The 12,819-nt window shown below is 34.6% G+C and overlaps 1 protein-coding gene across 1 annotated transcript; it reads left to right on the top strand.

Annotated features, from left to right (window-relative positions):
- The first annotated feature begins 3,410 nt into the window (after positions 1 to 3,410).
- LOC120077485 (1-aminocyclopropane-1-carboxylate oxidase 1) lies at positions 3,411 to 5,407 on the top strand. The gene is made up of 4 exons (XM_039031378.1): positions 3,411 to 3,618; positions 3,847 to 4,073; positions 4,192 to 4,525; positions 4,786 to 5,407. The coding sequence occupies exons 1-4, from the start codon at positions 3,514 to 3,516 to the stop codon at positions 5,071 to 5,073; spliced, it is 954 nt and encodes a 317-aa protein (XP_038887306.1). The 5' UTR covers positions 3,411 to 3,513; the 3' UTR covers positions 5,074 to 5,407.
- Positions 5,408 to 12,819: the final 7,412 nt, after the last annotated feature.

Raw genomic sequence — 12,819 nt, 5'->3', positions numbered from 1 at the left:
TTTGATTAAAACCCAATTTTAAATCATCGAATCTCTGAGAAAAAACCAAATTATTCTTCATATATATTATATATGTGTGTTGAATGTCAACCGTGAGATCAATATGGATAATATTTATGAAAATGAATTAAAAAAAAATTGGTACATTTCATCCTTCCAAACCATATATTATATACTAAAAAAATCACATTTATGACATGCTAATCAACCTACTGCTTTTTTGTAAAATGAAATTTGAGAAATTATCAATACAATTGGTATTTGTCCTTATCAATATCAAAGCTAATTTGTTTTTAGTTGATTGGAATGAACCCAAAAAAAAAGAAAAAATGCAAGTAAATGATAATTTATAATTTAAGATAAAGAGTGGAGAAAAAAAAAATTCAATTCAACTAACATAAATTCATACAACAGATTTCAAGATTAGAGGCTCAATTTCCCTACCCCACATCTCGTTAGGCAATAAAAACATTCAAGCTCCCTTTAGACAAACAAATTGATCTCCAAAGTTAAGTTCGAGTATATTTTGTTTGCGAAGTCATTTTCGATATGTTATTTAATTTATCCTTTTCCATCGTCAGTTACTAAACTTTTAAATTTATATCTAGTCTATGAATTTTAAAAATATCTCAAATCTGTGTTTAATAGGTTATTATTCTCTTAAGATATTTAAATAAACATTAACGGATATGTATCGTTTAAAAAAAAAGTTAAATTTAATTCCATGTCTAATAATAGAGGATGTTAAATTTTCAATTGTGTCTAGAGTAGGTATATAGATTTAATTAGGTAAATGATGGATTAGAAACAAAGAAAAAAAAGAAATTGAAAACTCAAATCTATTTTGTGACACATGATTTAAAGTTAAAAAAACTTGTTAAAATGCAGTGAGCAAAGTTTGTGATTAAAAAAGGAAAAAAGAAAAAAGAAAAAGAAAAAGAAAAAAAGGTGAGTGGGTTAAAAGACAAGTGGCACAAAATCTCGAAAGAAGAGGAAAAGTAATATTAATAAAGAATTTTGAAACAAAAAGTTGAGAGAGAATGTTTTTGTATGTAAAAGAGTAAATGGTGTGAAGAAGGGGTTAATGTGTTAGGGACTTAGCATATAAATGAGTGACATGGCATGTTTGATGACAACAACCGCACTAACACTCCTTATGGGAATGGCCTAAGCTGTCCACACCATACAAAACACTTCTGCATGCCAAACCCATTTATATCAAACTTCTAATCATTATCACTCTATAGTTTATCCCTACAAAATTCACTCAATTTCTTGTTACTGAATCCAACCTACATTCGTCTATGTGTGAGAGTACTTACACCGATGTGGTACCAAGTTGAAGACATTCATGCCTAACTTAGTATCAAGGAGTATTTAATTCAACTAGATATGTAAACTTTGGATTACTTACTCACCTCCCCTTGGTGTCGTCAAAACGAAGTTGTTCCTTTAACTTCTACTTGAGGTTACATGAAACACCGACATGTCAGGATGAGTATGGCCGTTGGTTATTTTCCCTTTTGGTGAAATTCTATAGCTCGATTAGTCGATCCAAAACTCAAGTCTCTAGCGTTTTCTTTTTTAAAACGTGTCATCTCTTGAGTTTGAAGCAACCCTTAATAAACCACGTGTGAGATGAGGATGAAGTGTACCAAAATGAGATTTGATTGGAAGTCCAAGGTGGTGATAATATTGGATTGTATAATATACTCTATTTGGATGTGGAATGAGCTAGAGATTGAATCACATGTTTAGAAAGAAAGTTCTCCTATTTTAGTTTTTCTTTTTAAGTGAGAAGAAATAATGTATGGTGTTGTTAGGTGGTATAAGATGGATCATGGTATTAAATTTTCGTCAACATTTTCACATTTAGATATTCGACATCAGTATGAAGAGTGAAGCAAAATTTCTATTATATCTTAAAAAGAACCATGAAACATAAACAATGAACAACAAAGTGTCGCTAATGTAAATATATTGTAACTAATAAATATTATTTTTGTTTTTATAATTTTTTTAGAAATATTCATCAACATCGATATATTTTATCGATATTTTCATCGACATTTCTGTAAAATTGAAGCTTCGACATTTCTGCCGACATAGACAATTTAAATTTTGTATGAGATAAGAGCATAAACGTTTCGTTTCGTGGTCAAATAGGAATGGTTAGGTTTAAGACTTCTAAATGATCGCGAGAGAAAAGTTTTTACTTGAGAGAGAAGGAATTATAGAATGTATTTGATATGATGTTTGTTCATCTTTAGCATTAGTACACAAATGAAAATTGGTGTGAGACCCACACAAAAAAAAAATAGAAGAAATTAAAGGGAAATTTTAAGAGGTGGGATCGGATTGATGAGAGAATACAAGGTTGGTAAAATTCCTAGAGAGAATTGATATAGGAGAATAATTTCTAATTATATTATTTTCAGTTTTTTTTTTTTTTAATAAAGGTAGTGTAGAGGATAGAACCGAAAACAAATTAGAATATGAATTATCCATTCACTCATGCTTATCAAACTTTAAAATTGAGATTGAGTTAAAATTCACATAGATAAAATATAAAGAAATAAATAAGCACGGGATGAAACGTCCCACCAAAATGATCGAAATAATGATCACGATGGATGATGACATATTTCATCATTTTTTAGGAGTGTTTGGTGCAAGGATTAGAATAGTGAGCTCTAAAGAGTTATGAAGTTTAAGAAGTTGTGAACTCCTAAAATTCACGGTGTAAGGAGTTGATAAGGTATAAAATTAATGTGTTTTTTAGTAGTGAGATCCACAAATTCTTTAAGCCAAACAAGGAGTGAAATTTACAATTCCAACTACCATCTAGATTTCCAAATCTTGAGCTCAAGGCATTACAATCTAAGTGAACAAATCATCTAAGTCTCGGTTCGTTTATTTGACACGCAATGTTTTCAAAGGTAAAAGAAAATAGAAGAAAAATTAGAAGTAGGTGAGTTTAAAGAAAACATACCAAATGCATGTAAGAATTATATGTGAGATTCAAAAAATAAAGAAAAATGTGGAAGTCATGTAAGTACAAAATAGGTACTGTTTTTTTTTTTTTGTTTTTTCTACTGAATCACAATATGGGAAGACACCAAGGAATTAGGGTGTATGGCATTGGCAGCCAAAAAATAGCTCCAAATTTTGTTCCAACATTAAAGATCATAAAGCTAATCAAAGTGGGTCCAATCCTCACCAAAGAGGAAATTCAGTCTTCAACAAGCCAAAGCCACCCCCTCTTCCCACATACATGCATGAAAATTTATGGGCCCATTATTTTATCATCACATTTTTAATAATTTCTTCTTCTTCTTCTTCTTTTTTTCATCAATTTCTTCCCACTTTCCAATCCAAAACAATTTCTCTATAAATACCCTTCATTATAACTTGTTCCAACACACACCACCAACCAAAAACAATACTCAAAACCAAAGAGTTTTTTTTTTTTTTTTCCCTTTACACAAACCAATTTTTTTTTATCTGCAAAAAATGGCTGTCTTTCCTATCATCAACTTGGAAAACATCAATGGTGATGGTAGAGCTAAGATCTTGGAGCAAATTGAAGATGCCTGCCAAAATTGGGGTTTCTTTGAGGTGATTTCATATATTCTCATTCCTTTTTTTTTTTTTCTCCCTCAAGAATTTGAACCTATGAACTTTGGTGGAAGTAGAGACATCTCGACTTAACTGCGGGAATAATCTTGAAGGAAGTAGAGATGTCTCGAGCTTGTGGCGAGATCACAAATTTGTATTTCTTCTTAATTTTCTTTGTAATTTTGGTCCTTTGTGTTTGTATGTGTTTGACTTGAATTTAATTTGTAGTTGGTGAACCATGGGATCCCACATAAGTTTTTGGACACAGTGGAGAAGATGACAAGAGATCATTACAAGAAGTCTATGGAAGAGAGGTTTAAAGAGACTGTGCTTAGCAAGGGCTTAGAGGCTGCACAAGCTGAAGTTAATGATATGGATTGGGAAAGCACCTTTTTCTTACGACATCTCCCGGAATCAAACATTTCTGAGATGTCTGATCTCGACGAGGAGTATAAGTATGATATTGTTCACTTTAAATTTAAATCTTTCGATAGTTATACATTATTTTCTTTTCGTTTGAGTCTTTAACAATATAATTTCTAACGTGAAGTGTGCCGTGTGAATGATTGGCAGGAAAATTATGAAGGAATTTGCAAAGAAGTTGGAGAATCTTGCTGAGGAGCTATTGGACCTACTATGTGAGAATCTTGGGTTGGAAAAGGGTTATCTCAAGAAGGCTTTCTATGGTTCAAAAGGTCCAACATTTGGGACAAAGGTGAGCAATTACCCGCCGTGTCCCAAGCCAGATCTGATCAAGGGTCTCCGAGCCCACACCGATGCCGGTGGCATCATCCTCCTCTTCCAAGATGACAAGGTTAGTGGCCTGCAACTTCTCAAAGATGGCAACTGGATCGACGTGCCCCCAATGCGCCACGCCATTGTTGTCAACCTTGGAGACCAGCTTGAGGTATTTCATATATTAATAGCCTAAGCTGCATTTATCCACACATCCCTCTTTTTGTTATACAGTAAAAAAAATCATTTTTTTAAATTGACATATGACAAATTTTTATGTGATAAATGTCTGAGTTATACAAAGATAGGCACAACTCAAACAACATTCACATTTTTTTTTAAAAAAAAAAATACAATAGTAGTTTTAGATCTTAAACTTTCTAGAATTAAATAGATTACTTATATAAAGAGTTGTAATGTAAAACTTCGCAGGTGATCACAAACGGAAGATACAAAAGTGTGATGCATAGAGTGATAACTCAGACGAGTGGAACTGGTCGAATGTCGATAGCTTCATTCTACAATCCAGGTAGCGATGCCGTGATCTTCCCGGCACCGATGCTAGTGGAGAAAGATCAGGCTGAGGAGAAGGAAGTGTACCCCAAGTTTGTGTTTGAAGATTACATGAAGCTCTACATAGGAGTCAAGTTTCAGGCCAAGGAGCCAAGATTTGAAGCCATGAAAGCCAATGCTAATTTGGGTCCAATGGCAACAGCATAAAAGCAAAAATTAAAGGGGAGAAAAAAGTAAAGGCCCACTTTTATAACAGTAATAAATATTTAAAGGGCTTGTCTTTGTGTTTGCCTCGTTTAAGTGGGTTATTGTTATTAATCTGGTGAAAAGTTAAAAGCAAATATTGGAGTAGAAGAATATATTTATGTTTGTAGCAACTAGCTAGCAAAAGTGTTGTTCCCAATCCCATTTTCTTTATAATTAAATTCACTTTCATCTTAACAGTCCAATAGGGTTTCAGAGCCACATCTCTATAGTTTCCCAGAAAAAGTAATCTTTTTTAATAGAAAGTATGCTGAAAGATCCAAAGTTGGATTGCTTTTACATTGTTCTTTTCCTTATAAATGGAAATGGAGTAAATTCTAATAAAGGGCAACAAATATTCATCTTATAGTAAATTCAAATCTTGGTTTTCATTTTTTTTTCCTTAAAAGAGGGGTACATCCACTTGAGATCACGTCTTGTTAGGACTATTTGTATGTACTATTCAATTTCAATAGCAATACTCCATTTCATTTGGCACAATTTTCTAAAAACATTTGATCCTAAAGTGAACTTTATCATAAACGAATAATATTTTTTTTCCATCCTTAGTGATAAATGAAACTTAATTCGACGAAAATTGATATTGAGAATGTTATCTTTATGGTAAGTCGAGACTATATGATCCAACTACTTGCTATAACAATTTATTAGCTTATGTACTTGTGCATCGCGAAGCAATCTAATCACATTTCAATTAGGTGTGTGTATATTTTTAGACTTTTTCTAAGTTTTTCGTATATGTTCCGGGTGACCCAAAAGCTTAAGCTGACTAGTAATGATTCACATGCTATATGTCATAATCGCGCCTTCTTAAGGGTCTCGAGACGATTGTGCGGCACTTGTTCTCGCCCTCGAACAAGTCAGCCAATCCAAATCCGAATAGCCGATGGCACAATGGGCGTTTCAAATAACCTCCAACCCTGTTCTTCAGAAAAGGTTTTAGAAAAACGAGTTTAGAGGAAAATATTTTCGCAAACGTTTGAAAGCATATGTAAACAATGAACATTAGTCATACAGCTAGAAAGCAATAAGCAACAACACAGCTTTATAGCATACAACTCACTGGTATGAGGATATGATAATTAGTCTTACTCTCATATAGTGCATTCCGAACAAAAGTACATCTTTCACCCTTGCATATGGAAATGGGCGATCGGTCACACACTAAGAAAAGTACATAGAAAGTAAACTACCTAGTAAAAGGAAATACATAAGATGAAAGCATAGTAAAAAAGGGTGGAAGCGGACATGCGGCCATGGGCAACACGCTTTGGACAAGCATGACCGTGACATTCTCCCCCACTCAATTGGTTGACGTCCCCATTAACCAACTCTACTCGAACTCAACAAATTGTTAAGTAGTTGCCTTGAGGTCTTCTGCGCGCTCTCAACGAACTTCTCTGTCTTTGAGGCTTTTCCACCTCTCCAAGAACTCTTCTCAGCTTGGTCTTGGTCTTCCAACTCTGTCGCTTCTCTCAACAAGTCTCTCATTGACTTCTTCTCATTTTCTTTGTTGTGCTAGTCGGACGGGTTACCACCCTACATGGCTCTTCAGCATGGTTAGGATGACAGGGTTTCAGTCTACTTATGTAGATGACAGGATGAATCTCCATCAACGATGGTAACTGTACCCGATAAAAGGCTTTTCCAACCCTTTCGATGACTTCCCCCGGTCCTTTAAAGCTGCTCATGAGGCAACGTTCTCTTTGTCTTCGACTTCAAAACTGTCCTAGGCACAAGTTTACCTGAACCCTGGCCACTGTTAGGAACTCTCAGTGTCTAGGCTTCCTTCTTCTTCTTCTCCTTCTATTTGGAGGCAGGGATTGGGTGAACTGTCCGGCTAAAAAACACAACACTTTTCTAAGACACACAGAATGTCTTGAGGTGTCTTTTTTCCGTGGTTTTGACTGACTCGTGGGTAAGGTCCTTCTCCAACTGGAGGGCCGAGATCATCTTTATCCCTTTCGGCTGTTTAATCCTTGCATACACAATGGTGGGCGTGGACCCTGTGATCACTAAACATTTGGCGAGAGNTAGAGGGCCGAGATCATCTTTATCCCTTTCGGTTGTTTAATCCCGACATGCACAACGATGAGCATGGACCCTGTGATCACTAAACATTTGGCGAGAGGTATCGGTATTACCTTATGTTCAAGCAAGAACTTCATCCCCAACACCACGTCAAAATCATCCATTTTAATGATCACGAAATCATCAGGGCCACTCCAATCCCCCAACTTCACGACTGTTCTCTTCGTCATTCCTGTAATTGACAAGGCCATAGAGTTCAGGCCTTTTATTTTTCCTGCGCCTCCTTCCCAATAGAGATTCAACCGTCTGGCTTCTGTTTCAGACATAAAATTATGGGTGGCTCCTAAGTCAACCATGGTATTTTTGGTCGATCTATGGTTGACCCAAGCATCTACATATATCAGTCTTCCCCTTTGGGGCTTATTTATTTCTCTCGTATTCTTCTAGAGGGCAATTAAAAATCTTCGAGTCCCGACTCGAGGGGTCTCATCTTCCTCGGCTTGTACATTCTCGTCCTCTACCTGAACAACTTTGCCTTTCCAATCTGAGGCTAATGAGGCTTGAAAAGTGTTAAAGGCTACTCGTTTCGGACATTTGCTCGCCTTATGTTATCCATTGCATATATAACAGGAAAGAGGCTGATAGAAATTCTACCGATTCTGCCCCCGTCATGTATTTCTAGTTGCCTGTTGAAGTGGTTTTCCATCCCCATTAGTGTATCTCTTTCCCCTACTGTTCCTCGATGGGCTCGAACCATTACCTTTCCACCTCTATTAAGGGATCTCGAGTGTTGCCTCATCTCTTGAGATTCATCCATCAAGTCGAACAACCATTCGGCCACCACATATGCGGCTGGGAGATCCTATATTCTCTATTCATGCGGTTTTGTCTTTGCCCATAGTTTTAGACCTTCGACAAAACAGAAAACTTTGTCATTTTCCGACATATCTCTTATGTCCAACATCAACCCGACAAATTGTTTCACATAGTCCTTAATGGTGCCAATATGTTTCAATTCCTGTAATTTACGTCTTGCCAAAATCTCAACATTCTCGGGGAAAAACTGAGAACACAACTCTTATTTCAGTCTTTCCCACGTGTCGATGGTGCACCGACCCTCTTGGACGTCTAAGAAACGAGACCTCCACCATAATTTGGCATCCTCTGCTAAATGTATCGTCGCTAAGGTGATCTTTGACTCTTCAGTTGTTGTGTTCTTAGCTCTGAAATACTGCTCCATGTCAAAGATAAAATTTTCTGGTGCTTTCGCATCGCGAGCCCCACAAAAGGGCTTAGGCTTGGGTACTTTTACCCTGTTGAATTGGGTTGCACCCCCGACTGGGGATTTATTTCCCATCGCTCTCATGGTGATGTTAACTCTTGTACTAATGTCCGCAATCTCTGCCCGGATGACATCAATGGTGGCTCGAAAGTTCTCGGACAATTCAGTCACCATCTGAATTATTACTCTCTGCAAACTGTCTAGTTTTTTGACACGCTCTTCTACATGGGAAATAGAGTCCGACGAACCATCCCTATGCTCAAGAGGCCCATTTCTCGTAGCTTGTGACTCTAGGGTCTCAACCCTTGTCAACATTTCCCTGACGGGCATTCCGTCTAAGTGGCCAGACACTACGTCAATTTCATCGGCCTTGTCAACAACTTCTTGTAACCGAGTTTCTAGGAACCGAACCGGATCAGGGACTTCTATTAGATAGAGCATTTGCTCTTCTATCTCAACCAACCGGTCAACATGGGACTTGCCCAACTGCTTTGTAGCAGACATGACCACAGCTTTTTAACTCCGCAAGCCGACTTGGCTCTGATACCAACTATCATAATCGCACATTCGTAAGGGTCTCAAGGCAATTATGCAGCACTTGTTCTCGCCCTGAAAGAAGTTAGCCAATCCAAATCCAAATAGTCGATGGCACAATGGGCGTTTCAAACAACCTCCACCCCTGTTCTTCAAAAAAGGTTTTAGAAAACGAGTTTAGAGGAAAAGGTTTTCACAAACGTTTGTAAGCATGTGTAAACAATGAACATTAGTCGTACAGCTAGAAAGCAATAAGCAATAACATGGCTTTGTAGCATACAACTCACTGGTATGAGGATATGATGATTAGTCTTACTCCCATATAGTGCATTCTGAACAAAAGTACATCTGTCACCCTTGCATATGGAAATGGGCGAGCGGTCACACACTAAGAAAAGTACATAGAAAGCAAACTACCTAGCAAAGAGAAATATATAAGATGAAAGCATAGTAAAAAAAGGTGGAGGCGGATATGCGGCCATGGTAACACGCCCTGGACAAGCATGACTGTGACACCATGCACATGTTTCACATGTTTATGAAATGTATTATTTATTATTTTATTTTTTATGTTTTAAAGGATTAATTTTAAAGTTGAAAATTCATTTATATTTTTGTTAATTGTAAATCATGCTAATGAAGTATATTGAAATAGCTTCTGCTATTCTATACTTTATAAATATGAAATCTCTTTCTAAGAAAGAAATTGTAAAATTAGTAACAGATGCAAAGATTCGAAATGTAAGACTAGCTACACCCGAAATAGTGGTGTTCTATTGACATAAAATGTACTTATTCGATTTCAAAGTTAACTTTCACATATAATAAATCTATTTTGTAAAGTGAAAATATGAAGGATAACCTTTATTGTTCTAACATCTCTCAGCGAACACATAAACTCAATAAGTCGTTTTTTATATGGATCACATTCATACATGAATGGATAAATTCATTCGATGTGTAACTACCTACAAATATAATTAATAGAAACCTAAACTCGAAGAGTCGTGTCTCAAAGATTTACGGACATCCACAGATATCGAAACTCAAATAGTCACATTTTTATACATGGATCACATCATACAGGAATGGATACACTGATTGAATATGTGTAACCACTTGGACCCGATGAGTTATGTTTGGTCGACATAAGGTTACATTTCTTTTGTTTTAACATCGCTCAACAGACAACAAATGAAAAATCATGCCCTGAAGATGGAAGGGTAAAGTAGTCATTTACTAAATATGTAGGGAAAAAAAAAGAATGTACAAATTTTCCTACTTCCCCCTTTTAATATAGTATAGATAAGTGTAGAATCAGTATGGCAACCTAGTGGGGTGAATAGGGTTTAATAAAACTAATTAAAAAAATCTCTAATGTGGACCCAATTAAGCAAATCAATATACTTTTGGCTATCAAATAATTTAAACAAGAATTTCTGCAAAGTAATTCGATCCAAAAAAAAAAACAAGAAATTAAAATTAACACTTTAAGTACCCTATTTAATTTTAATAATAAGATTGATAAAATAGATATGCAAAGATGAATTCAACCAACCTAAATAGACAAATGTGAGCAATTAATTTCAAGGATAAATTATAACAATTAATTTCATGCAAATAAAAAATAATTAATAAATTAAATAGAAGAGGGATAAAGAAATTGACACCGTGATTTTATAGTGGTTTGGCACAATCGGTGTACATCTACTTGCCAAACTCCTCTTGGTATGTCACTATGAATTTGACTCTTTCCATAGCTTAGAGTTACCGCTACAACGTTTTTTTTTGGGAGCAAGAACAAACTCGATCCTTTCCACGGTTAAGGATCAAACCATTACAACGACTCTTTTTTCGAGATCAAGAGCAACTCTTACCATAGTATGAGTTATTCATATTGCACTAGAATCATTGTTACAAGTTCTATACAATGGACAATTCAAAACATCCAAATTATTTTTATAAAAAAAAAATCAGGTTTGTTATCATCAAAAATATTAATTAATTAATTAATTAGAATTAATTAATTTGAGATTAAAGCCGAAAAGCCAACAATCTCCCTTTTTTATGATGACAAACAACTCAAGAAAAATAAAATCCAAAGAGATGTGTGATAGAAAATATGAACTTAAATCACAATCAACACATATTTCAATTCACTTGAACATAAAGAATATATTCAATAATAACATGTTTTCATTTTTCTTATTACCTCTCCCTCTTTTGGAATCAATCAAAAAAGAGAATTAAGAAAAATAACATAAAGATGTGAAGATCCTTAAAAATATGAACATATAATTTTGCATATTTCTTCTCCTATCAACATGCCTTCTAAGAATAAGCAATGTTGTAAATTCAAGAGGCATTACAAGAAATTTTAAAATCAATTTCACAAATTTCTCCCCCTTTTGAAATCAACTTAGTCCATAGAATGTGGTCGAAAGCCAATTACTCCCTCTTAATAAAGAACAAAAAGACATTTGGCATATATCAATTTATTCACCCTAGATGGGGTGAGTAAGGTTTAATAGAAATAATTAAAACTTTTTTTTCTAGTGTGGGCCCAATTAAACAAATCAATATACTTTTGGCTATCAAATAATTTAAACAATAATTTTATGAAAAATAATTCAACCAAAGAAGCTAAGAAATTAAAATTAACACTTAAAATACCCTATTTAATTTTAATAATAAGATTGGTAAAATAAATATGCAAAGATAAATTCAACCAACCTAAATAGACAAATGTGACCCATTAATTTCAAGGATGAATTATAACAATTAATTTCATGCAAATAAAAATAATTAATAAATTAATTACAAAATTAAATAGAAGATGGATAGAGAAATTGACACCGTGATTTTACAATGGTTCGGCACAACCAGCCTACATCCACTTCCCAAGCTACTCTTGGGTATGTCACTACGAATTTGACTCTTTCCACGGCTTAGAGTCGAACTGCTACAACGTTCTTTTTCCAGGAGCAAAAACAAAGTCGATCATTTTCACGATTGAAGATCAAACCGTTACAATGGCTCTTTTTTTGGGATTGAGAGCAACCCTTACAATAGTTTAGAAAAATAAATAGCACACTCGACAAACTCTCTAGAATAGTGGATTAATAAATTTAGCATTCAATGAATCAATTCTCACAACATAAAATATCTCTCTCAAGAAGAAGATGAAAAGAAGAAAATTAAAGCATAGAGAGAAAACAACAATGGTGACTTAATGAGTTATGGATGATTGAACGAGAAGAAAAGTTTAAATAGAGAAGAAAAATTGTTGACATTTAATTTGAGCCATTGGATCTTGGAAAAGAAAAATCAATGATAGATATTTTAAACTTCTAATCGTTAGATACAAACAAAAAAAATAATATAATAACATATATCTTTTTAAATCATTTCTTTTAAAACCCAATAAAAAGCAATGTCAACTATGTGTCCAAAACTAACTGTTAGACACAAACATAAGATAACATGAAATCTTTTTTTTAAATTAATTTTCTTTTTATAAAATCAATCCAAAACTCAAAAGTAACTTATCTCATGCTTATGTAAGTGAAGATTTGGTGTGAAGCCTTGGAGCTTACGTTAGAAGAGCAAAAGGCGAATGTGTGTAACACCTTTCAATTAGTTCACTTTAAAGAGAAAAATTCTACATGTCATCGGCTCAGGATTTGTCCATTAAGCTTGTTTTGGCTTTCGGTCATATCTTATTCATTTGAACTCTGATTCAAGTGTTTCAGTTTGCATTGGAACCGTTGTTCCACGCTCACAATGGACACTCCAAAACACTCAAATTGTTAAAAATAAATAAATAATATTAAGTTTGTTAT

The sequence above is a fragment of the Benincasa hispida genome, chromosome 5 (assembly GCF_009727055.1).
Source record: "Benincasa hispida cultivar B227 chromosome 5, ASM972705v1, whole genome shotgun sequence".
Classification (NCBI taxonomy): Eukaryota; Viridiplantae; Streptophyta; class Magnoliopsida; order Cucurbitales; family Cucurbitaceae; genus Benincasa; species Benincasa hispida.
This window is presented reverse-complemented; position numbering and strand designations above follow the sequence as displayed.